At 41.9% G+C, this 26,575-nt stretch overlaps 1 protein-coding gene across 1 annotated transcript in view; it reads left to right on the top strand.

Moving 5' to 3' along the window:
• The window catches only part of E2F3 (E2F transcription factor 3), a 44,977-nt gene extending 19,387 nt beyond the window's left edge, over nt 1-25,590 (top strand). The window contains exons 2-7 of the mRNA XM_075826581.1: nt 4,995-5,106; nt 5,701-5,920; nt 14,772-14,930; nt 16,146-16,260; nt 21,284-21,419; nt 22,359-25,590. Coding sequence (XP_075682696.1) covers nt 4,995-5,106; nt 5,701-5,920; nt 14,772-14,930; nt 16,146-16,260; nt 21,284-21,419; nt 22,359-22,615 — 999 coding nt within the window. The 3' untranslated portion in view covers nt 22,616-25,590. The remainder of the gene's footprint in view (nt 1-4,994; nt 5,107-5,700; nt 5,921-14,771; nt 14,931-16,145; nt 16,261-21,283; nt 21,420-22,358) is intronic.
• Nucleotides 25,591-26,575: the final 985 nt, after the last annotated feature.

Here is a 26,575-nt window from a genome sequence, read left to right as displayed (position 1 = left end):
GGTGCCGGCCGATTTATGAACGGCCGGCACCCGTCCGGGAAACCCTGTCGTGTGAATTCCGCCTTAGGCCTCATTCACATGACAGGGTCCGAGTGTCGGACGATTTTCCCGGCCGGTTTGCATCCGTTCCGTTCTGGACCGTGTTGCCGTTTTTACCGGCCGTTTTGCATCCGTTTTTTTTCCCTGTCCGTTGTAAAATCGGATCAATGTCATTTAAATTTGTTGCCACACACAGCTCTCTGTAGATAATGCCGCCCTGCCCCCTGTAGGTGTTGCCGCCCTGCCCCCTCCTGTAGGTGATGCCGCCCTTCCCCCTCCTGTAGGTGATGCCGCCCTGCCCCCTCCTGTAGGTGATGCCGCCCTGCCCCCTCCTGTAGGTGATGCCGCCCTGCCCCCTCCTGTAGGTGATGCCGCCCTGCCCCCTCCTGTAGGTGATGCCGCCCTGCCCCCTCCTGTAGGTGATGCCGCCCTGCCCCCTCCTGTAGGTGATGCCGCCCTGCCCCCTCCTGTAGGTGATGCCGCCCTGCCCCCTCCTGTAGGTGATGCCGCCCTGCCCCCTCCTGTAGGTGATGCCGCCCTGCCCCCTGTAGGTGATGCCGCCCTGCCCCCTGTAGCTTGCACCCATTCCCCCCCCCACATTCCACGAGAAGTCACTGACTTCTCCTGGAGAAGAATTCCCTGCCACAGGTCGGGAATTCCGCTTCAGAAGTGAGTGACGTCACTGTGTCCATATATGGACAGTGTAGTCACTCACTTCTCCTGTAGCGGAATCCCCGGCCCTAGCGTCGGGGATTCCACTGCAGAAGTGAGTGACATCACTGTGTCCATATATGGACAGTGTAGTCACGCACTTCTCCTGTAGCGGAATCCCCGGCCATAGCGTCGGGGATTCCGCTGCAGAAGTGAGTGACATCGGTGTGCCCATATATGGACAGTGTAGTCACGCACTTCTCCTGGAGTGGAATCCCCGGCCATAGCGTCGGGGATTCCGCTGCAGAAGTGAGTGACATCGGTGTGCCCATATATGGACAGTGTAGTCACGCACTTCTCCTGTAGCGGAATCCCCAATCCCCGGCCGGGGATTGGGGATTCCGACTCCTACAAGGAGAAAAAAAAGACCCTCCTCACATGCACTCTGCACTGTGAGGAGGAGGAGAGAGAGCACGAGCGACGGAATACATGGCTATCACTCGGGACACATTCCGGTGATGGCCGTGTATTACCCGGCCCCATAGACTTCTATGGGTACCCGGCCGAAAATGGGGCATGTCCCATTTTTTGGCGGCTGGTTTTCCCGGCCCGTCAAAAAATCGGTCCTGTGAATAGCCCCATTAGGGGTCTGTTGTTCCTAATGCAGCCGGGTAACGGCCGATTTATGAACGGCCGTCACCCGGCCGGGAAACCCTGTCGTGTGAATTCCGCCTTACTCAAATTTTCTATTTGGAAAAGAATAGTTAATGATACATTTTGAAAAATGAAGAAAGGGGACACTAAATAGTGCAGGGGTCTCAAACACCAAAGCACCCCTGTGAGAAGAGAGCACAGTCCTTTCCCGAGCTGCCGGATCAGTGGTGGTAGGTGAGCAATGGCCACACAGCCCCCTGTAGACCGTACAAACCCCCCCCCTGCAGATGGCGCCCAAACAATCTACCCTGTTGACGGCGCTACAGCCCCACCCACCCTCACTGTGGTTAGTTCTAGAGCGCTCTGACAAGTCCAGGAGGATCGTGCGTGCGTGCGTGCGTGCGTGCGCGCGCGCGTGTGTGTGTCTGACAAATGTTGCCAACTGAGCAGTCAGACTGCATTTTAGCAAACACTTAGGCCTTATTCAGACGGGCTTCACGTCCTTGTTACGCGCGTTAAAGAAACGGACGTCACACGGTCCTCTGTAATTCAATGGGGACATTCAGTGTTTTTCATTCAGTGTGCGTCCGCTGCGTGAAACTCACCATGTCCTATACTTGTTGTTATTTTGCGCTTCATGCACCCATCGAAGTCAATGGGTGCGTGAAAATCACGGATGCACATCCGTGTCTTGTCCGTGATTCACGCAACAGTTGCTAAAGAAATAATGAGAAAAAGTCTCCTTCGGTTTTTTTTTTTTTTGCTGGCCTAAAAAACGCGTGATACGGATGACATATGTGCGTAAAAGCCGCGGACACGCACCCTATACGGATGCCACACTGAACTGCAACGCAGGAAAAAGCTGCGTTTTTTACGCTCGCAAAACGGACACGTTCGTGTGAATAAGGCCTTTGAGTACGAACACACACAGCGTATGCACAGCGTATGCACAGCGTATGTACAGCGTATGTGCCCTGAACACCGCAGGGAATTCTCGTCCGACGGATGTTCTGCTGCGTAAAGCACCACTGGGAAAAATAAGTTCATACTTACCCTCTTCTCTGTGTGTAGTCGGGCCGGCTGGGATGACGTTACAGGCCATGTGATGTTGCAGTGTCAACATGGGATGAAACGTCATACACGGAGCCACCACTGGAGAAGAAGCAGGGAGCTCCGGGCAAGCGTAACTTATTTTTTTTGCAGTGGAATCGCTGTGATTCCACCTGCAACACGCACCACTTTTATTGCGGGTTTAAGAACCCTATTGAATTCAATTTAGTTAAACCCGCAACACAAGTGCAGCGATTCAAAGAAACCGCACCGCATGTCCATTTATGTGCGTTTTTCTGCTGCTTTTTTCCGCTGTGTGGGGATGAGATTTGTTGAAATCTAACCGACTGATGCTGCTGTAATAAGCTGCGGATTTTCCGCAATTAATCCGTTGCGGAAAATGCCCACTGGTTACGACTATTGTGTTCATACCCTTAAAGGGGCTCTGTCACCACATTATAGGTGGCCAATCTTGTAAATGATGTGATCGGCGCTGTAATGTAGATAACAGCAGTGTTTTTTATTTAGAAAAACGATCATTTTTGACGGAGTTATGACCTATTTTAGCTTTATGCTAATGAGTTTCTTAATGGACAACTGGGCGTGTTTTACTATATGGCCAAGTGGGCGTTGTGGAGAGAAGTGCATGACGCTGACTAATCAGTGACCAATCAGCGTTATACACTTCTCTCCATTCATTTACACTGCACATAGCGATATAGCTATATCGCTATGTGCAGCCACATACACACACTAACATTACTGCAGTGTCCTGACAATGAATTGACATTACCTCCAGCCAGGACGTGCTGTGTATTCAGAATCCTGACCACTTCTCTGAGTTACAGCATAGCAGGCGTAGTCTCGCGAGATTACGCTGTAAACTGTCATTTACAGTGAGATCTCGCTGTGCTGTACTATAGTCTCACAGAGACACTACAGAAGTGGTCTGGATTCTGAATAGACATCACGTCCTGGCTGGAGGTAATGTATATTCATTGTCATGACACATGAGTAGCGTTATGTGTTCATGTGACTGCACATGGCTATATCTCTATCTGCAGTGTAAATGAATGGGGAGAAGTGTATGACGCTGATTGGTCAGCGTCATACACTCCTCTGTACAACGCCCACTTGGTCAAAAAGTAAAACACGCCCAGTTGTCCATTTAGAAACTCATTAGCATAAAGCTAATATAGGTTATTACTCCGTCAAAAATGATCGTTTTTCTAAATGAAAAACACTGTTGTAATCTACATTACAGCACCGATCACATCATGTACAAAATAGGCCACTTATAATGTGGTGACAGAGCCTCTTTAAACTGGAAAACTGGATTGTTAAAATAAGCATGTGGAGTAAACTTGCAAATTTCCTGTAAGTTTAAACCTAGCGCTATTATAGTAATGTAGTATTGTTATAGTAGTCTTGTAGTAGTCCAAATATATAATTCATTAACAATAATTTTGTATTGTATCAAATTTGAATGTAATGCGGCCCATCCACTTCATGTTTTTTTTTTTTTTATGTGTGACCCATTTACCTGGCTGAGTTTGAGACCCCTGAAATAGTAGATTGATATTTCTCTATGAAAGATGGAGATTATAGACGGGGGGTTTTTTTTTCCCTCACGATGGACAGATTTGGTTGCGTGCGATATATTACGTTGGTTAAATTATCTGCAGATTGAGTAAATGTTCTGTTCTATGGCAAATTGTCTTTGTACACATTGGTCATTTTCCTAGTGTGTAATATTTGTAATGTGTGCTTAAATGTTTATTTGGCATAATAACAGAAAAAAAGGTAATTAAAAAAAATTGTGCCAAATTTGAGACCTTGTCTTGTCGGTTCAAAAAAACAAACTGCTTTTAAGTGAGGTGGTCAAGCTATAAATGTACTTTTAGACTCGCTTATAAAGGGCAAAGGTTCGAATGGGCTCAAATTATTGGCACAAATGTACTGCTGATAGCCGATGTAAAGAAATTTAAGACAGATGATAGATCCTTTGGAATTGTCGAAGGTGTGAGTCTTAAGAAATTAGGAGCAATTCTCGCCAACTACTCCAATTTCATTGGTGCAAAATACTCCATTAATGTGGGTCCATGATTCTGCAAAGTGTAGTCTTGCTACATAGAAACTAGAGCATCAAGCATTTGTATGACATAATGGAAACATGCCAAGTACAACGTCAAAGTCTGCTTTTCACGTTCCTTGTGATTTTCCTGCTATCGGAAAGCTGTCGATTTTCTAGTTCCCACTGAGCTGCAGATAGTCTATAAACCAGTGGTTCTCAGTCAGGCTTCGTGAAAGACGGCAGGACTAGTCTTTGGGATGGGGAGGACTCAACAGCTTTCCTAGTTGCTTTCTCTATTTGTATTACTGATGTCCATGCAGTTCCTTAATAGTTTATGAATTCTAACCGTTCATTAAATCAAATTCTAAAATAGAGTATTTTGGATGGTATTGGAGAGCTGAAACTGATTATGAAGTATAGCAGACATATTTATCTTCATAGTGCAGGTAACCTGTAGACGAGATGTAAGTTGTTTATAGTTTTTATTTTGTGCTAAATTAAATATGCATGCGATCATGTGTTTCAGGCTAAGCGACGGTTAGAACTTGGAGACGGAAGTCAACAGTATCTCTCTGAAGGATTAAAAACACCAAAAGGCAAAGGAAGAGCCACTGTACTCTGTCCAGACAGTCCAAAAAGTGGGTTTTAATGAAAGGCCTGTCCTTTATTGTTCCTGAAGTGTTCTGAATGAAGAAACCTTTTTATTTTTTATGGAAAAAGATCTTTCACTCCACTTAGGTTTAGACCTAATTCACACAGTACAGATTTTGCATGTAATTTTTATTTTATTTTTCTAAGACGAAGCCTGATGTGGTACTTCCTTAGAAGAAAAATGTAAAAAAGGCCTTAAGTCTGCTCTTCTTGATCCAATTCTGGTTTTAGCTTAAATGCGTTGAAGTCTTGCTGCAAATCTTCACTGTGTGAACTAGGCCTTAGTCAATCTGCAGTTGAACTCCAGAGAAATGCATGGAGTTGTATTCAACACTAACTGGAGGGTTAAGTTACAAAAAGTCCATGTTGCCCTAGCTGAATTCAGCAAGAATGTGATTCTACTCACTGGCTTACATATCACTGTTTTATGATTGTTTTGTTTGGACTCTTTATTACTCCATAAAAAAAATGTGGTCAATGTGGCGTGGTCTACCTGTGGTCTGTTGACTCTATAAGCTAGAAAAAGGGATGTTATCAATTTTTTTTAAGTTCTTAATGGTCTAACTTTCCTTTTGCTTTAGCTCCAAAATCTCCATTGGAAAAAACTCGTTATGACACCTCACTTGGTCTTTTGACTAAGAAGTTCATTCAGCTGCTTAGTCAATCCGCTGATGGTGTTGTGGACTTAAATAGAGCTGCTGAAGTCCTCAAGGTCCAGAAAAGAAGAATCTATGACATCACAAATGTATTGGAAGGCATTCATCTCATTAAAAAGAAATCGAAAAACAACATTCAGTGGATGTAAGTAAAGAATCCTCTTAAATGACCTAAACCTTGCACTATTGCTTATCTTTTCCTTACTGTAGGGAGGTGTTGTTCAATAATGGAGGTGGCTTCTTTGCCTCTAGCCCTTTTGATAGCGATCCTCTTCTATTAAAGGGGTATTCACAGAATCTGCATTGATCACCTATCCATAAGGTGTCTGATCGCTAGGACCCCATCCCCATATGTTCCTCTTTACTGCACCCCCTGCGGCAGCACAAATTCTGGATCACTGCTTTAATTAAAGTCCTCACTGCGGTGAAGAACAGGGGGCATGAGACCCCCATTCTTCTGACTGGTGGGGGGGGCCCCCTGAGACTAAACAATTCTCACCTATCCTGTGGATTTTTATATATACATCCGCAGGATGCTGAGAGCCCAGGGTTGGTAATAAGTTGATAGGGTATTACTCTGGTTCTATAGTTGAATAATTTGATATTTTGCTACAATAGTTTTGGAGCTTCAGTAGCTTAACCCCTTAATGACCAGCCTATTTTAAACCTTACTGACCAAGGTATTTTTTACGTTTTTCCATCGTCTCATTCCAAGAGCTATAATTATTTATTTTTTTTGCGTCGACACAGCTGTATAAGGTCTTGTTTTTTGCGGGACAAGTTGTATTTTTTAATAGCACCATTTTGAGGTACATATTTATTGATTAACTTTTATTAACTTTTTTGGGGGGGGAATAGAAAAAAAACTGAAATTTCGCCTCTCTTTTTCACATCCTAAATTTACACCATTTACCGCGTGGTATAAATAACACTAACTTTATTCAGCGGGTTGTTACAATTGCAACGATACCAAATTTTTATAGATTTTGTATGTTTTACTACTTTTACACAGTAAAAACACTTTTTTTTTTTTTCAAAATGTATTTGTCGGTGTGTCTCCATATTTGAAGAGCCATAACTTTTTTTTTTTTATTATTATTGTTCCGCCGATGGAGTTGTATGAGGGCCTTTTTTTTTTTTTTGCGGGAAGACTTGCACTTTTTATTGGTACCGTTTTGGAGTAGATGCGACTTTTTGATCACTTTTTATCAAATTTTTTTAAAGTCAGGATTCACCGAAAACCGCAATTTCTCCATAGTTTTTTTTATTTCATTTTTTACGGCATTCACCGTGCGGGTTAAATAATGTAATCGCTTTATAGTCAGGGTCATTACGGATGCAGCGATACCAAATATGCGTAACTTTTTTGTTTTTTTTAATAAAGTAGTTTGTAAGGGGAAAAAGTGGGTTTTTCATTATTTTTTTTCAATTTTTTTTTTTTTTTGTATTAACTTTAAACTTTTCTTTTTTTTTTTTTTTTACTAGTCCCACTAGGGGACTTTAATATGCGATCATCCGATCGCTATTATAATACACTGCAATACTTTTGTATTCCAGTGTATTACTGCCTTTGGCATGACCTAGCAGGCATTCAATGCAGGCAGACCTGTGGGCCCTTATTAGGCCCCCGGCTGCCATTGGAGACACAGACACTCGGCGATCTTATCGCCGGGTGTCGGTGGGATGAGAGGGAGCTCCCTCCCTCTCCAAAACCACACAGATGCGGCGCACACTATTGAGCGCTGCATCTGAGGGGTTAAACGAGTGAGATCGATACTTATATCGATCTCACACGTTCGAGCAGGGACGCCCTCAGCTACATCTGGCAGCAGGGAGATTTGACAGCTCCCTGCTCTGTTTATTTATTCTGATGCAGCGCCGTAACAAGGCTTATGCATAAGAATAAAGCCCATTAGTGGCCGCCGTGAAAAAGCGTATTGGCGTTCACTAACGGGTTAAAGTATCCTGTAACCATTTTTCTTTTATTGTAACTTGCACTGATGGCATAACTTGGATTGGATTGTTAAAGGGAATATGTCGCTAGAAAGAAAAAAATATTTTTTTTGTTAAACTGTTAGTATATAAATGATTACACATTGTTCTAATTTTTTACATTTTTTCACAAGTCAGGAAATATTATAAATTGGCTTCTAATTTATAACATTTCCATGTGCTGGTCACTAGAGGGAGCAATTCCCAAAATTTCCGCATTGGCATGTGGTAAAGCAAACTCATTGCTTTATGCTGCAAAATTGGAGAAGACACTCTCGCTCTAGCGTGCTCAAACAATCCCCCTCCTTTATCCTGGCTAGTGCCATGAGAAAGTAGGGGGTTGAATGTTCAAACCTCCTACACTGTGTGCCGCCATTTTTTTTTGAGCGAATGCAGAGTGTAGGAGGATTAGATACAGTGGTAATCACACAGTATAACACGAACATACACACACACATCACACATCACACACACATCACATAACTTACCTGCTCCTGCCTCTGCTCCCTGTCTTTGCTTCTGAACATATGGACGGAAGCAGAGACCGGAAGTAGTCATCTTACTGTCTGGCCGCGGCTTCTGGTCCACATGAAAATGGCGCCGGATGTTACTCTGCCGAAGACCTTCCTTTTGGACTTTGTGGGAGCGGCGCATGCGCCGTTCCCACACAGACGGCGTACGCTATAGTGGATGGAACGGATCCCGTTCGCATTCTCTATGTGGATGTATGTGCCGTATTCCATCTCTGAATGTGTCGTTAATCGACACATATAGAGATGAAAAATAAAATGGCAACCCCCATAGAGATGTAAAAGAGAAGTACAACACAAATAAATAAAATTTATTTTAACCCCTTCCCTCTTTAGCCACTTTTGACCTTCCTGACAGAGCCTCATTTTTCAAATCTGACATGTGTCACTTTATGTGGTAATAACTCCGGAATGCTTTCACCTATCCAAGCGATTCTGAGATTGTTTTCTCGTGACACATTGGACTTTATGTTACTGGCAAAATTTGCTTGATATGTTCAGTATTTAATTGTGAAAAACACCAAAAATTAGCGAAAAATTGCAAAAATTAGCATTTTTCTCAATTTAAATGTATCTGCTTGTAAGACAGGCAGTTATACCACACAAAATTTTTGCTAATTAACATCACCCATATGTCTACTTTAGATTGGCATCGTTTTTTGAACATCCTTTTATTTTTCTATGACATCACAAGACTTAGAACTTTAGCAGCAATTTCTCACATTTTCAAGAAAATTTCAAAAGGCTATTTTTACAGGGGCCAGTTCAGTTGTGAAGTGGTTTTGAGGGCCTTATATATTAGAAACCCCAAAAAAGTCACCCCATTTTAAAAACTTCACCCCTCAAAGTATTCAAAACAGCATTTAGAAAATGTCTTAACCCTTTAAACATTTCACAGGAATTAAAGCAAAGTAGAGGTGAAATTTACAAATTTCATATTTTTCTGCAGAAATACATTTTTAATACAATTTGTTTTATAACACAGAAGGTTTTACCAGAGAAATGCAACTCAATATTTGTTGCCCAGTTTCTGCAGTTTTAGGAAATATCCCACATGTGGCCGTAGCGTGCTACTGGACTGAAGCACCGGCATCCGAAGCAAAGGAGCACCTAGTGGATTTTGGGGCCTTATTTTTGTTAGAATATATTTTAGGCACCATGTCAGGTTTGAAGGGCTCTTGCGGTGCCAAAACAGTCAAAATCCCCCAAAAGTGACCCCATCTGGGAAACTAGACACCTCAAGGAAATTATCTAGGGGTGTAGTGAGCATTTTGACCGCACAGGTTTTTTACAGAAATTATTGGAAGTAGGCCGTGAAAATTAAAATCAACATTTCTTCAAAGAAAATGTAGGTTTAGCGATTTTTTTTCTCATTTCCACAAGGACTAAAGGAGAAAAAGCACCGCAAAATTTGTAAAGCAATTTCTCCCGAGTAAAACAATGCCCCACATGTGGTAATAAACGGTTGTTTGGAGACACGGCGTGGCTGAGAAGGGAAAGAGCGCTATTTGGCTTTTGGAGTTCACATTTAGCAGGAATGGTTTGCGGAGGCCATGTCACATTTACAAATCCCCTGAGGGGACAAAACAGTGAAAACCCCAAACAAGTGACCCCATTTTGGAAACTATACCCCTTGAGGAAATTATCTAGGTATAGTGAGCATTTTGACCCCACAGGTTTTTTGCAGAAATTTTTGCAAGTAGGCTGTGAAAATGAAAATCTAAATTTTTTCAAATAAAATGTAGGTTTAGCTAATTTTTTTTCATTTCCACAAGGACTAAAGGAGAAAAATCAGCATAAAATTTGTAAAGAAATTTCTCCCGAGTAAAACAGTACCCCACATGTGGTAATAAACGGCTGTTTGGACACACGGCGAGGCTGAGAAGGGAAAGAGCGCCATTTGGCTTTTGGAGATCACATTTAGCAGGAATGGTTTGCGGAGGCCATGTCACATTTACAAAGCCCCTGAGGGGACAAAACAGTGGAAACCCCCCACAAGTGACCCCATTTTGGAAACAACACCCATTGAGGAAATTATCTAGGGGTATAGTGAGCGATTTGACACCACAGTTTTTTTGCAGAAATTATTGTAAGTAGGCCCTGAAAATAATAATCTAAATTTTTTCAAAGAAAATGTAGGTTTAGCTAATTTTTTCTCATTTCCAGAAGGACTAAAGGAGAAAAAGCACCACAAAATTTGTAAAGCAATTTCTCCCGAGTAAAACAATACCCCACATGTGGTAATAAACGGCTGTTTGGACACACGGCAGGGCTTAGAAGGGAAAGAGCACTATTTGACTTTTTGAGATCACATTTAGCAGGAATGGTTTGCGGAGGCCAGGTCACATTTGCAAAGCCCCTGAGGGGACAAAACAATGAAAACGCCCAAAAAGGGACTCCATTTAGGAAACTACACCTCTTGAGGAATGCATCTAGGGGTGTAGTGAGCATTTTGACCCCACAGATGTTTCATAGAATTTATTAGAATTAGGCAGTGAAAATAAAAACAGTCCTTTTTCTTCAATAAGACGTAGCTTTAGCGCAAATTTTTTCATTTTCTCAACAAATAAAGGAAAAAAAGAACCCAACATTTGTAAAGCTATTTCTCCCGAGTACGGCAATACCCCATATGTGGTCATAAACTGCTGTTTGGGCACACGGCAGGGCTCAGAAGGGAAGGACCGCCATTTGGAGTGCAGATGTTGCTGGATTGGTTTCTGGGCACCTGTGGGCCCAAAACAGTGGAAACCCCCCAGAAGTGACCCCATTTTGTAAACTACACCCCTCAATGCATTTACCAAGGGGTGTAGTAAGCATTTTAACCCTGCAGGTGTTTTGTAGAAATTAGTGTGCGCTCAATGTTGCAGAGTGAAAATGGGATTTTTTTCCATAGATATGCCAATATGTGGTGCCCGGCTTGTGCCACCATAACAAGACAGCTCTCTAATTATTATGCGGTGTTTCCCGGTTTTAGAAACACCCTACATGTGACCCTAATCTCTTGCCTGGACAATCGACCAGGCTCAGAAGTGAAGAGTACCATGCGGAGTGGAGGCCTAATTTGGCGATTTACAAAGTATTGGTTCACAACTGCAGAGGCTCAGATGTGAAATAATAAAAAGAAACCCCTGATAAGTGACCCCATTATGGAAACTGCACCCCTCAAGGCATTAATTAAGGGGTGTAGTGAGCATTTTCACCCCACAGGTCTTTTCCATAAATGAATGCGCTGCGGATGGTGCAAATTAAAAATTTATATTTTTCCCTAGATATGCCATTCAGTGGCAAATATGTCATGCCCAGCTTATGACGCTGGAGACACACACCCCAAAAATTGTTAAAAGGGTTCTCCCGGGTATGACGATGCCATATATGTTGAAGGAAACTGCTGTTTGGGGACGCTGTAGGGTTCAGGGCCGAGGGAGCACCATTTGGCTTTTGGAGAGCGGATTTTGCTTGGTACTATATTTGTTTGAGTATTGCTGGTGTTTTATAATGTGGGGGTACATGTAAGCGGGGCGGAGTATATAAGGGGCATAGTCAGGTGGTATAAAAAAATAAAAATAATCCATAGATGTGTGTTACGCTGTGAAGCAATCCTTTCTGCACAGGCCGGTGTCGCACTGATAAATGGTGTCATTTCTTATCCCCCTTTTGGTCCACACTCCGCACCTTTGTAGTTTGGGGAATTTTGCTGTGAAGTGTTGTCCTGGTATAATACGGGCACCGTCGCTTCCAGCGGATATGTTTGGGCCCTCCCCTTCCTGGTTCCCTAATTTTAGGTCCTTGATAAATCGCCTCATCAAACAGAAGAAATGTTCCCCTTGGGCACAACTGCATATTTTTTTATTTCCTGACTTATTGGAGCCATAACTAATTTTATTTTTTATAGACGTAGCGGTATGAGGGCTGGTTTGTTGCGGGACGAGCTGTAGTTATTATTGGTACCATTTTGGGGTACATGCAACTTTTTGATCACCTTTTATCCTATTTTTTGGGATGCCAGGTAAACAAAAAAACGCAATTCTGGCACAGCTTTTTTCGTTTTTTTATACAGCGTTCACCATGCGTTATAAACTACATGTTAACTTTATTCTGCGGGTCAGTACGATTCCGGCGATACCTAATTTATAGCACTTTTTTATGTTTTACAACTTTTTGCACAATAAAATTACTTTTGTAAAAATAATGTATTTTTTCTGTCGCCAAGTTGTGAGAACCATAACGTTTTAATTTTTTTGTCGACGGAGGTGTATGAGGGCTTGTTTTTTGCGGGACGAGCTATAGTTTTTATAGGTACCATTTTTGGATACGTGCGACTTTTTGATCACTTTTTATTGTAATATTTGTAGGGCAAAGTGACCAAAAAACAGAAACTCTGGTAACGTTTTTTACGGGTTTTTTTTACGCTGTTCACCGCGTGCAATAAATAATATAATATTTTGATACCTCAGGTCGTTACGGTCGCGGCGATACCAAATACATATGGTTTATTATTATTTTTCAATAATAAAGGACTTGATAAGAGTAAAAGGGGGATTGTGTTTTATTTGATTACTTGAAACTTTTATTGTTTTCAAACTTTTATTTTTTGCACTTTTTTTTTACACTTTTTTATACTTTTTTTACACTTTTTCTCAAGTCCCACTAGGGGACTTGAAGGTCCAACGGTCAGATTTTTTTTTTTCTAATACATTGCACTACCTATGTAGTGCAATGTATTAGATCTGTCAGTCATTCACTGACAGCAAGCCGTTTAGGCTTCGCCTCCCGGCGGGGCCTAAATCGGCTTCCGTAATGGCAGAGCAGGAGACCATTGTGTCTCCTGTTGCCATAACAGCAGTCGCCAGTCCCGATTGCCTGTCAGGGCTGGCGATCTGCTTGTAACCGCTACGATGCAGCAATCGCTTTCGATTGCTGCATCGAAGGGGTTAATGGCAGGGATCGGAGCTAGCTCCGGTTCCTGCCGTTACAGGTGGATGTCAGCTGTACAGTACAGCTGACCTCCACCGCTGATGACGCCGGATCAGCTCCTGACCCGGCGCCATCTTGCCGGCAGCTACGGAAGCCGATCAGGCTCCGCCGCCGGGCGGATCTTGACCGGCTTCGGTGCTAGGCAGACCGGGAGGCCAGTATTAGGCCTCCGGTTGCCATTGCAGCCACCGGAACCCCGGCAATTTCATTGCTGGGGCTCCGATGAGCTGCAAACACCTTAAGTGCAGCGATCGCGTTTGAGCGCTGCACTTAAGGGGTTAATGGCGGGGATCGAAGCTAATTTCGGTCCCCGCCGTTAGTCGGATGTCAGCTGTAAGATACAGCTGAGATCCGACGATGATGGCACCGACTCAGCTTCTGAGCCGGTGCCAAACGTTTGACGTACATGTACGGCAAGATGCGGGAAGTCAATGCTTTCCATGACGTACATGTACGTCAAATGTCGGGAAGGGGTTAATGACCTACTAAAAGCAATAACATATAAAAAAATTAAAAAAAAATACGTGACACCTTCCCTTTAAGGATTGACACTTTTATTCATATAAAAGCAAACTTTTCGCATAAAAAGCAATATGGTTGGGCTTCTTTCACACTACCATTAATATACGTTTACCTCTCTTCAGTCAGAGGAAGATTGGAGCAAAAGGTTAATTGGAAAGCAACAGTTCCGTTAGAATTAATTATTTTGTTTCAATTGCTTTCTGTCTCCGTTGGCTAGGTTTCTGTATATTTTTTTTTATATTTTTTTTTCCGGAAGCAAAAGTGCAGTCTGCAGAACTTTTGTTTCCGTGAAAAAAAACTAGCGAACGGAAACAGAAAGCAATTGAAATCAATCCTCTGGAGAGGCAAACGTATATTAACGGTAGTGTGAACTTAGCCTTACCTATATACATGCCCCTCAGAATTGCCAGCATTTTGTCTAAAAAGTCCTAATAAAAGGTGCACTGTATGTAAATGACCAGAGTTGAGTCCTAAGATGAGCCTCCACTTTATCTGAGTACTCTGCACGTGCGGGATGCCGTTGGACTCTTCTTTGGTGATTTATATGCAGCGCACTATGTATTAACTTCTCTTTAGGCAAAATGCTAAAATGGACTGATTTGTGAGGGGTGTTTTTAGGATGCCAAACCCAAGCAGTATAATGACATGCTGATAGATTAGTGCCCTAAAATCTAGTGACCGCTTCCCTATAAAAGCAATAATGGGAGATATATGAAATATAAAATGTTTTTATTTTTTGTTTTTTTTAAAGAATCCGACCACATTTTATTAGTAATCATGATAATTCCAAGGCTGGGTTCACACTACAAGGTCAAAATGCCTTGTGTGCTGCAAATTACCACAACGTGCCATTTTAGTGACAATTACGACCCAAAGTGTTTGTTGCAACTGTACGGTGTATGGCCAGCCTTAAGAGTTTTTACATTTTCATGGCATATGTCCCTGCTAAGTTTGTATCTTTTTTGTATTTAAACCTAGGGGCTGCACACTTCCTGATGATGGATGTAAAATGGCACGATGCCAAGGGCTGTCCAAGGAACTCTCCGAGCTCAGTCAGGAAGAGAAGAAACTCGATGAGCTGATACAAAGCTGTACCTTAGATCTGAAACTTCTAACTGAAGATACAGAGAACCAAAGATATCCTTTACATAAGTGCAATCACGGTCTTGTGGCTTATCCTTAGGGCTCATTCAGAAGAGCGTGTTCCATGTCCGTGTGCTGTCCGTTAAAATAACGCGAACCCATGTAAGTCGATAGGGTATTTCAGACAGCGAGTGTCCGTTGCGTGATACTCCCTGCATGTCCTATATTGGTCCTGTTTTTGCGGACTTTGTCGCCCATTGACGTCTATAGGTGCATGAATAACACTGGCAGAACACGGATTAGATCAATGTGCTGTCCGTGTTTCACGCATCAGTTGCTAAAGAAATGCAGAGTGCTTGCAGAGGAGAATCACGGATGTGAAAAACCGATGCCACACGCAAAGTAATCTGCGGAACGGAAAGCACTGATGGCATGCGCACGTGAAATGCAGGAAATAGTCTGCTTTGCGCACTAAAATACAATGCTCGTGTGAATGAAGCCTTAGCAGTACATTCTTCCTTCAGTTTGCAAGTTCATGCGACTTTTGACATTACTATAATTGGTTAATTCAAGTGATTCATGTATTTGTCTTTATGGTATTTGCCTATCAAGACAAATTAAAACAATATAATGGATGGGTGCTTATTATAGCAATATACGATAGGTAAGCGTTTGAAATCTTGTCCTGCACCCTGGACTGTTCCGACAAACTGCTGGTATGCTTACCGGGCTATGCTTTATTGTATTTGTCTTAATAATAAAGGGATATTCTCAACATTTATGGCATGTTCACAGCTATGGGACCCGCACCTATATCGAACAGTTGTCACCCAACCCCTGTTTTCCTGGTACAGAAGCTGCCGATTCCAGATGGGACTATTAGAGAGGGGGCGGCGCATGCACAACTTTCTCCATTCTATTCAAGGGGAGTTACGGAATCAGCTGAGCAGGTGCAGCTCGGCTATTTCTGTATTTGACATAGAACAGAATGCATGCCCCTCTCTCTACCAGACCCTCCCTGAAATCCGCTTGCGACCATTACACCAGGCAAAATGGGGGTTGGATGACTCCCATTGTAGATATAGGTTCAGGTCCCAGAGCTGGGATTCGCAGCTATCACAGTTACATCATATCCTGTGAAAATTGTCCTTGCAGTGAAAATATTAATTGCTCTGAATTAAACTTACAATTCTGACACATTTCAATTAGAACCCAACATTGGATCAAAATCCAGAGTTTAGTTATTTTATTTCCTTAACTTTTATTTACGTTGGCTTATGTAACCTATCAAGATATAAGAAAAATTAGTGGCCTTAAGGATCAAACTGTTATTGTTGTGAGAGCTCCTCCAGAGACTAGACTTGAAGTGCCTGACCCAGTTGAGGTATGTGTAATGCTTAATTTCTAGACTGCTTGGAATTCTTGCTACTTCTATTCTCATTACTCATTTCTTAAGACTGATATACTTTGAAGCATGGGGCATTTGTAAAGAAAAGAATCGAGCTCAGACCTTTAACCCCTTAAAGAGTCTCTGTCACCACATTATAAGTGCCCTGTCTCCCACATAAGGAGATGGGCGCTATAATGTAGGGGACAGCAGTGCTTTTTATTTAATAAAACTATTTTTACCACTTTATTAGCGATTTTAGATTTATGCTAATGAGTTGCTTAATGCCCAAGGGGGCGTATTTTTACTCTAGACCAAGTGGGTGTTGTACAGGGGAGTGTATGACTCTGACCAATCAGCATCATGCACTCCTCTCCATTCATTTACTCAGCGCATAGGGATCCTGCTAGATCCTTATGTGCTGTCTTATACTAACACATTAACAATACTGACGTGTTTAGACAGTGAATAGACATTCCACTGGATGTCTAGTCACAATCTGCACTTCGTTACCGTTTCTGTGGTAGTTACAGCAGAGGAAACGTGATCTCGTTGTAACCTGTCATTTTCGGCGTAATCTCGCAAGATTACGCTTCCTCTGCTGTAACTACCACAGAGAGTAACGAACTGCAGAGATTGTGAATAGACATCCCGTGGAATGTCTATTCACTGTCTAAACACTTCAGTATTGTTAATGTGTAAGTATAAGACAGCACATAAGGATCTAGCAGGATCCTTATGCGCTGAGTAAATGAATGGAGAGGAGTGCAGGTCTGATTGGTCAGCGTCATACACTCCCCTGTACAACGCCCACTTGGTCTAAAGTAAAAACATGCCCACTTGGGCATTAAGCAACTCATTAGCATAAATCTAAAATTGCTAATAAAGTGGTAAAAATAGATCGTTTTATTAAATAAAAAGCACTGCTGTCACTTACATTATAGCGCCCATCTCCTTATTTAGGAGATAGGGCACTTATAATGTGGTGACAGAGCCTCTTTAAGGACGCAGCCTTGTTTTGGCCTTCAGGCTCAGAGCCCATTTTTGAAATCTGACATATTTCACTTTGTGGTAATAACGTCGGAATGCTTAAACCTATCCAAGCGATTCTGAAATATTTTGAATTTCAGAATCTGGACATGCGTAATGCAGTGTATTAGAGCTGTCGGCTACTCACTGACAGCAAGCATAGTGGGTCCTGACTTTGTCCCACATGCCACTGAAAAAAATAATAAAAAAAAAAAAAAATTTAAATTTGTGTTTCAGCGTTAGTGTTTAGTGTGAAAAAAACGGAAAGAAAAAAAATATCTTTGTTATACAACGTAAAGTTGTTACAGCTACGTGTGTATAAACTACATATATATATACATATATATATATATATATATATATATATATATATATATATATATACACACACAAATTAATAAAATGGCTGCGAAGCGTTACACCGCTGAAGAGGCGTATGCAATGATCGCATCCGATACGGACTCAGCGAGTGGTGAGGAACCAGAGTTCTTTCTCTCGTCCTCCTCCTCTAGTGACAGCGAGGAACCTCCTCGTAGTCGCAGGAGGGTTAGTGCCCAAGTTCTGCCTGACCCTGAAACTGCTGTTCTGCCTGACCCTGGTACTGCCAGCAGTGATTGGTCACCCCCAACCAATTACACACCCCAAATCCCAGAATTTACTGCTGCAGCAGGAATTAATGTGCAGACGGAAGCACTGCCTGTAATTGAATATTTCAAATTGTTCTTTACCGACAATTTGATAGAGCTTATGGTGGACCAAACAAACATCTACGCCCACCAATTTATAGCCGAACACACAAACTCATTTTATGCCCAGCCCAATCGTTGGCAACCAACTAATTGTGCAGAAGTGCAAAAATATTGGGGGTTAGTTCTCAACATGGGTCTCCCTAAAAAGCCCAAAGTGAGATCCTACTGGTCTACGGACATTTTATATCATTGTCCGTTGTACCGAAATAAAATGACCAGACCCCGCTTTGAGGCCCTCCAAAAATTTCTGCACTTCAGTGACAACTCCCTATGCCCCCCCCAGGATGACCCCAATTCCGACACTCATTAAAATTAGGCCCCTCCTAAACTTTTTTTCCCCAAAAGTTTCCTGAAATCTACACCCCCGACAAAGATTTCAGTTGATGAATCCCTGGTGAACTTTAAGGGTAGGCTGAAGTTTCGCCAATATTTGCCCAATAAGCGCGCCAGGTAAGGGATCAAGGTCTACAAGCTGTGTGAGTCTGAGACCGGATACACATATGATTTCCGGATCTGAGGGGAAGGACAGGACAATACAGCCCCCAAATTGTCCCCCCGTCCTGTCCACAACAGGGAAGGTAGTGTGGGACCTCCTACACCCACTATTAGATCAGGGGTACAACTTGTACTTGGACAACTGGTACACAAGTGTACCCCTGTTCAAAGGTCTAAAAGGCAAAAAAACAGTGGCATGTGGGACGGTCTGAAAAAACCAGCGGCACCTTCCCAAGACCCTCATCGACCAATCCCTGCAAATTGGAGAAAGCAGGGCATTGCTGCAGGATGGGATCCTGTGTTTGAAATACCGGGATAAAAAAAAGATGTATGCATGCTGACATCTATGCATGATGCCAGGTGCACGCCTGTCCCCACACGTGGATTCACAACGTCCACAATGAAGCCTGTGTGCATTCAGGCATATAATAAATTCATGGGGGGTGTTGACCTGAATGACCAAGTGTTAAAACCGTACAGTGCCATGCGAAAAAGCAAAATTTGGTACAAAAAATTGTCAGTGTACCTTGTACAGATGGCACTGTACAATTGATTTCTAATTTTCCGGAAAGCTGGCCACCCGGGTACCTACTGGAGTACCAAGAATAAATTATTACATTTTTATTGCTTGGAGACGTGGTGGGGGAAACATCTGCTGCTTCAAGTTCTTGCCATATCGTTCCTGGGCAGCACTTTCCAAGTGAAGTGCCTGCAAGTCCAAAAAAACGGCGGGCACAAAAAAGGTGCCGTGTCTGTGCAAAAACTGGTATCCGTAAGGATACCATATATCAGTGCGACACCTGTCCATCAAAACCCGGACTTTGCATGAAGAACTGCTTCCGCATCTTCCACACCTCCCTGGATTAAAAAAAATTAAAAAGAGACTTTGAGAATGCTGTTTTGAATACTTTGAGGGGTGCAGTTTTTAAAATGGGGTGATTTATGGGGACTTTCTAATATATAAGGCCCTCAGTCACTTCAGAACTGAACTAGTCCCTGAAAAATAGCCTTTTGTAATTTTCTTGAAAATGTGAGAAATTGCTGCTAAAGTTCTAATCGTTGTAACGTCCTAAAAAATTAAAAGTATGTTCAAAAAACGATGCAAACGTAAAGTAGACATATGGGAAATGTTAACTAGTAAGTATTTTGTGTGGTATTACTGTCTGTTTTACAAGCAGATAAACTTAAATTTAAAAAAATGCTATTTTTTGCAAATTTTCTCAGAAATAAATATTAAATTTGTCGACCAAATTTTTTCACTATCATAAATACAATATGTCACGAGAAAACAATCTCCGAATCGTTTGGATAGGTAAAAGCATTCTGGAGTGATTACCACATAAAGTGACACATGTCAGATTTGAAAAAATAGGCCGTGCCACAAGGCGAAAACAGGCTGCGTCCTAAAGGGGTTAAAAGTAGGCAGCTATTCAGTAGTGTTTACATCTCGTGTGCAGACCAAAAGTATTAGCAGTGTACTCACTGCAGTATGGAAGTACACTCGCTAATATATATTCTGGTTCCCCGTCGTGCAGATTGAGATTTTTATAGCGCTGGCGGGGACCGGTAGTCTAGCTAGTCTTCCTTCATGACGATACGACTCTTCGTCATGCGCCTGGCCCCAATGTACTCTATGTATTCACAGTAGAACAGTGATGTATATTAGCAGTGTTCTCGCTGCAGTGAGTACACTGCTAATACTTTTCAGTCCCCTCATAACCCCTTTAACTCAGGTACATTATTGTGTTATAAATATACATAAGCTGGACATAGTGGTGGTTTTTGTTGTAACTGGCAGAAACAATCTCCTGAGTGTTAATGTTTACACAAGCAAGACACCAGCTGATACCAATGCTTGTAGTCTGCAGCCATGGATGTTATTACATTATCGGTCCCCTCTGTCTAGGTGAACCAGAAGTAGAACTTTAGAGTAACCTGCGACTGCATGATCTGACTACACACACGTTTGTTTGCAGCCATTGAAACGGTCTGCAGAGCAGCAATAAATACAATCCATATTTGTTTCATTAGTTGCTTTATTCTTATATGCGTTTTAACAGTAAGGTTGTTTTTTGGCACTGATTTTGACGTAGAAACTGCGCCAAAAAAGGCCCAAATTGCCTCCCATTGATTTAAAATCAACGGAAAAGCGGAAACCGCTTGCAGGGAAAAAAAGTGCCATGCTGTTTCTTCCTGCGGTTCAGTCTCTGACGACCTGTTGAAATCAATGAGAGGCAGTGGGTTTTTCTATTTTTTTTTCGCCCACGGTGCTCAATAGCCACGGCATAGAAAGTGCAGGCAGGTCAAAATCTGCCTCAAAATCCCTGAAGGCATTTTGAGGCCGATTTTTCTGCCTGCAAGAAACTGTGAACATACCCGATTGAATGTAAGGGTGGACATATCCTTTTAAACCTGTTCATTGTGCTGACTGACCAGTAAATTGTAATGCAATTGTAGTACCCTATGTCAGTAACCAGGAGATATTAAGTTGCAATAGTGTCGGCAAGGTAAGGATCTGTTCACACTTGTGTGTAGGTTTCCACTGCTCTTTGACTACTAGAATGGCATGGCATGCCCCACTAATTAAACGGTAAATGAAGAATACCTGACCGTTACAAATGAACTGGGGTAAAAATAGATGTCGTATACGGCATGGGTCCTGTAGCAGAAGCAATGACTCCAGTGGGATCAACGCCTGACTTATTTTTGAATTTCTTGACTTATTTTTTTCTATTTTGTGTTTGCAGAGTTTACAGATACACTTATCTAGCAGTCAAGGAGCTATTGAAGTTTACTTATGCCCTGAAGAAAGTGAATCCAGTAGTCCAGTTAAACAAAGTAATCTCGATCAGAATGGGAATGTTCCAAAGTCAAATTCCAAAGGTAACGTAAGACTAAAGGGCCTTTTACACCGGCCGACACTCGGCTGGTGCAGCGAGTGCTAATCAACGAGACATCGTTGATCAGCGCTTGTTTGCTCCTGTCACACAGAGCAAAGGATCGGGACGAGCGGTCGTTACTCCAATCGCTCGTCTCTATACGTTATGTCTGCAACGCGTCTCCCTGTTAACACGGAGCTGTGCTGCCGGCAACAATATTTTTAGTTTTTTTAAACTATATGATCAGCAGGGATCGTTTAAAAAAAAAAGAAGAAAAATCGTTGTTAGCAGTACAGTTCCCTGTGTAAACAGGGATACGCGCTTCCGACATAACGTATGGGGATGAGCGATCTGAGTAACCGATGCTTGTCCTCATCCGTAGCTTCGTGTGACAAGAGCAAACGAGGGCCGATCAACAATGTCTCGTTGTTCGGCACTCGCTGCACTGGCCGATTATCGGCCGGTGTAAATGGGCCTCAAAGGTGGCCATACATTGAATAACGGTTAGCCTTAAAATCATTTGAAATGAAAAAAAATTAACGGTCAGCTGAGCAGCTCATATTTTGTGACCGTTGTATCTCCCAACTCCCCCATAAATAAGCATGCTTAGCCAGGCGCACATGCTTATGTCAATAGGCAGAGGGGAATAAGCAGTTGCCAGAAGCCTGGCTTCTGCTTCAACATGCCCTATCCTCCTTTTTGTCTGTCATCTGCCATTGGTGGAGAAACGGGTGATGCCCATGAATTAATTATATCTTTGGCATATCCCGCCACTTGTGTTTGGCAGAGTTTTGACTGTGTTGGCACAGTCACTGCAAAGTCCACAGTGGCAGTCGTTTATTATATGCACGGGGGGGGGGGTCAGGTGTACACCACCATAAACGTTAAGTTTGAAGATGTTTACATATCAAAGTTCTTAACCCATATATGTATTCTCCTGCAGATTTTCTTTCACATAACGTAGAAAATACAAACTGTAAAGTGGAAACCATTTCTCCCTTAACCTCTCCAACCAACCTACTACAGCAAACGGAGGATCAAATACCTTTGAGTCTTGATAGTCCTTTTGTGAACTTGCTCCCCCCTCTCATTCATGAGGATTATTTGCTAAGTCTTGGAGAAGATGAGGGAATCAGCGATCTCTTTGATGCCTATGAATTAGAAAAATTGCCATCTCTAGAGGACTTCATGTGCAGTTGATCCTTTAATCTTTCCATCATGGATTGTTTTATACAAGATGCAATTGGATACCGGAGTTACACACGGACATCACCTACTTGACACCCTATTTGCCCCTCCCTTAACAAAGGCATGTATTAATCCGTGCAGCAGTAGCTGCAAGAAGTGCAGTTATTTGAAGAAATTTACTTGAGGCTATGCAAATTTTCAAGACTAGGAAGATGCTCCGGGATTGCTGAAGGCACAAATGAATAACTTGAATCAATTTAGCTTTCTCAGTATATCTCAATACTTCGTCTGGTGGAGTCAGTCTGTGCCTTCCTGTACTTTCCATTCTCCTCAGCCTATGTGGAGAAACTCCACAATAAATATGAACTGTTTTGCATATGCTGTGTGCATTTATTTTCTTTAACTATTAGGCCACCTCACAATGAAGAAGTTCAAGAGCCCAAAGTATGAGAACCTTGCATGTTATATGTACATAACTTGTATGCGGAAGAATGTACATCGTGTACCCCTTCATGGTGCCCTGGCTCACAATATCCTACAGTGCTTGCTCTGAACTGGGGTTCAAAGTGCCTATTTAATGCATTATGTTCTAGAAGGGGAAACTTTCTAATACATGTACTGTTACTGTTTTGAACATTTTGTTAACTAAAGTTTAGTTCTGGTGTACGGTATATTGACGACTTTGTGTTCTACGCACTATGGTGTGACAAATCTTCCCATTTAATCAGGGCAACTTAATGGAACACTAAACATAGAGGTAAATAAAGGTAAACAAGCGATTACTTGCTCATACTGTCAGTCTGCAGGATTTTCTGCATGTTCCTAAAACATTCTGCAGCGAACATTAATTTATTTATCCCATTTTGTCTGGTCAATGACTAGGATGTGGGGCTTAACGATCTGTGTGCCACGGCAAACAGGGCAGGGTCCTAATGCAGCCAGTTGTCTTACAGCCAGACACAGGACTGTGATAAGTAGGAGGAAAATATCTGATCTCATGGAAAATAATGTTTAATCTATTTGTTTCTCCTCCAGTTTAAATTCAATATGAAATCAAATAGAATCAAAGGAAAGGAGGTGATTGAAAGGGGATTTCAAACTTAGATATTTATGGCATCTTCACAGGCTTAGCCATAAATGACAGATGCGGTTCCCAGCACTTTAACCCACACATCTCGAATGGGGGGGTCCCCCGACCCATCCCACCGCATCCAGGTAGACCCTCGATGGATAGGCATCTGGGACTATGGAAATAGCAGAGCTCACTGCTATGCGGTTTCCATAACTAATGTTCACTTCTATAGGAGTTACGGAAACAGCAGCGTGCATCTATCGAACATTTATGGCATTTCCTGTGCACATATCCTAGGACCTCTTTCACACGGCAATGTTTTGGTCAGTATCCAGTCTTTGTATTTGTAAGCCAAAATCAGGACTGGGTACAAGAAGTACAAATCTTCCCATTACGGTTTTTCTCGGTGTAGGTTCCACTCCTAGTCTTTAACCCATTTGTAACCACCCATGGGTGTTTGTACGGCGACCACTAACTGTCTTTATTCTGATGCAGTAGCCTTTACGGTGCTGCATCAAAATAAATATACGCCGCTGGGAGTAGACCTGCTCGAACGGGCGTGATCGAAATCCGTATCGATCACACCCGTTTAACCCCCTCAGATGCGGTGCTCAATAGCGAGCGCCGAATCAAGAGTGGTTTTAGACGGAGTGGTTTCATCTCCCCTCCACGGCACACCCACGATGCGATCGCAGTGTGCTGGTGGTTTCTATGGCAGTCGAGGGGCCTAACAAAGGCCCCCAGGCCTGCCTCTAGTTAATGCCTGTTAGGCCAAGCCAGAGGCATGGCTTAACAGATACCGGTCGGTTTTACACGGACAGGTATAATAAATTGCATTACAGAAGTATTGCAGTGAATTCTAAAAGCGATCAAATAATCACATTATGCTTTATGAAAAAAGTTATACATATTTATCGCCGTGTCCATAACGACCCCAACTATAAAGCGATTACATTATTTAACCCGCACAGTGAATGCCGTAAAAAATAAAATTGCTGGAATTGCTATCCTCTGTTCATCCTGCCTTCAATAAGTGTTGATTAAAAAGTCAAAAAATGTGCTCAAATGGTACCAATAAAGACAGTCATCCTGCAAAAAAAAAAGGTACTAACAGGTAAATGTAGGTACTTGGGTAAATACAGGTGCATCTGCAAACAAATATAGCGAAGGCTCCTAAAAAATGGTGAAACAAAATGTTTCAAGTGTTTTTACTGTGTAAAAGTAGTAAAACCTAAAGCTATATAAATTTGGTATCGTGGCAATCTTAACAACCCACTGAATAAAGTTTGTTTTCTATACCACACGGCAAGCTGCGTAGATTTGGATGCAAAAAAGTGGCAAAACTGCTAGGCCTTTTTCTATCTCCCCCCCCCCCAAAAAAAAGTTAATGAAAGTTAATAAATTATATGTACTCCAAAATGGTGTTAAAAATTACAACTTGTCCCACAAAATAAGTCCTTATACAGCGATGTCAGCGGAAAAAGAAAGTTTACAGCTCTTTGAATGGGACATTGGAAAAACGTGTTGAATAGCTCGGTCACTAAGGCCTAAAATAGGCTGGTCACTAAGGGCTTGAGGGAGGTATTGCAGGGATATCTTTTTTTTTTTTTTTCTTTTAGCTTTTGTATGTTTAGTGTTCCTTAAGTTTACGCAAGGGGCTTCCCTATGGGAATCCATCATGAACAGTTATAGTGGCGCTGTTTTGTTTTTGTGTGGTGTGTGTGTATAGCAGACATTTTTGTGAACTACTGAATTGTGACTTGATATCAACATGCTTTAATCATGTGATCTGAAATATGCAGCTTGTGAAAAAGGTTAATGGTGCATTCACTTAATAATTTTGTACCTGGCTCTTCTGTGCATGAGAAATGTGCCAAAAGTTTGTTTTTAAAGGTATGTGTATTAAAAAAAAATGTGTGTGTATGTATGTATATATATATATATATATATATATATATATATATATATATATATTTTACAATTTGTTTTGATTGAGCAAACACATGTTTTTTTTTTCCTATTTTACATTCTGGCTAATCTCTATTTAAAGGCCATGTACATCTTTTTGAGAGTTTTTTTTAATCTGGTAAGAAATACGTCTTTCAAAGTTGCACATAACCTTTGACTAATGGCTTTTAGAAGTATACTTGTGAAGTTTGGTCATCAATTGATCATCCTTGATCTGGCTTCAGGAAACATAGGCTGTTCTTTCTGTGGAAATTTTGTTGCTGGCCATACATGTGCCCCTTCAGGGAAATAGTAGCTTTACATGCCTGCCATTGTAAATAAACAGTTGATCATTCAATGTGCAGACTTCTAGAATGAAAGACTGTTGCCAACTTTCAACTGTGGCTTGGAGACCTGAGCATGGCACCACTATTGATGTCCATATGCCCCAATGGGGTATATGGAGAGAGGTTGCCTTAATAAGACACTCCCTTTGTGCTATTTTGTTATAGATTTCTATTTCTGCTAGATGTCTATTAAGCTATTAAAACTTGAGGGGGTACTAAAAGTGAATGCACCATTGTTCATTTGGGATCTATTTCATCTTGCACGTTTGGTGCCATTTCAGCTGCTATCCAGGGTTTTACAATCTCCTTAGTAAATGTAAACGTTTGGGAAAATATGAACTAGTACAATGTGAACAGTGTTAAGTGCGCGTGTGGTTTGTGTGCACCATTTTAGAATCTCTTATTACAAGTCCGTACATAAACTGGAGACCTGAGAAATTGCTATTGGGGAAATTTAAGATATTTTTGTACTTTTATTTGGGTCAATCTCTTAATTTAAGTTTTATGTTTAACGTTTTCGTGTTTGGAGCCGGAAATGTGAGCTTGTGAATTTTGTATACCATGGGGAATTTTTTGGGGCGTGGGGCGTTTGTGAGATTTTTGTTT

Source organism: Rhinoderma darwinii, chromosome 5 (assembly GCF_050947455.1).
Source record: "Rhinoderma darwinii isolate aRhiDar2 chromosome 5, aRhiDar2.hap1, whole genome shotgun sequence".
NCBI classification, from domain to species: domain Eukaryota; kingdom Metazoa; phylum Chordata; class Amphibia; order Anura; family Rhinodermatidae; genus Rhinoderma; species Rhinoderma darwinii.
The sequence above is the reverse complement of the archived record's forward strand: the minus strand, read 5'-3'. Positions and strand labels throughout refer to the sequence as shown.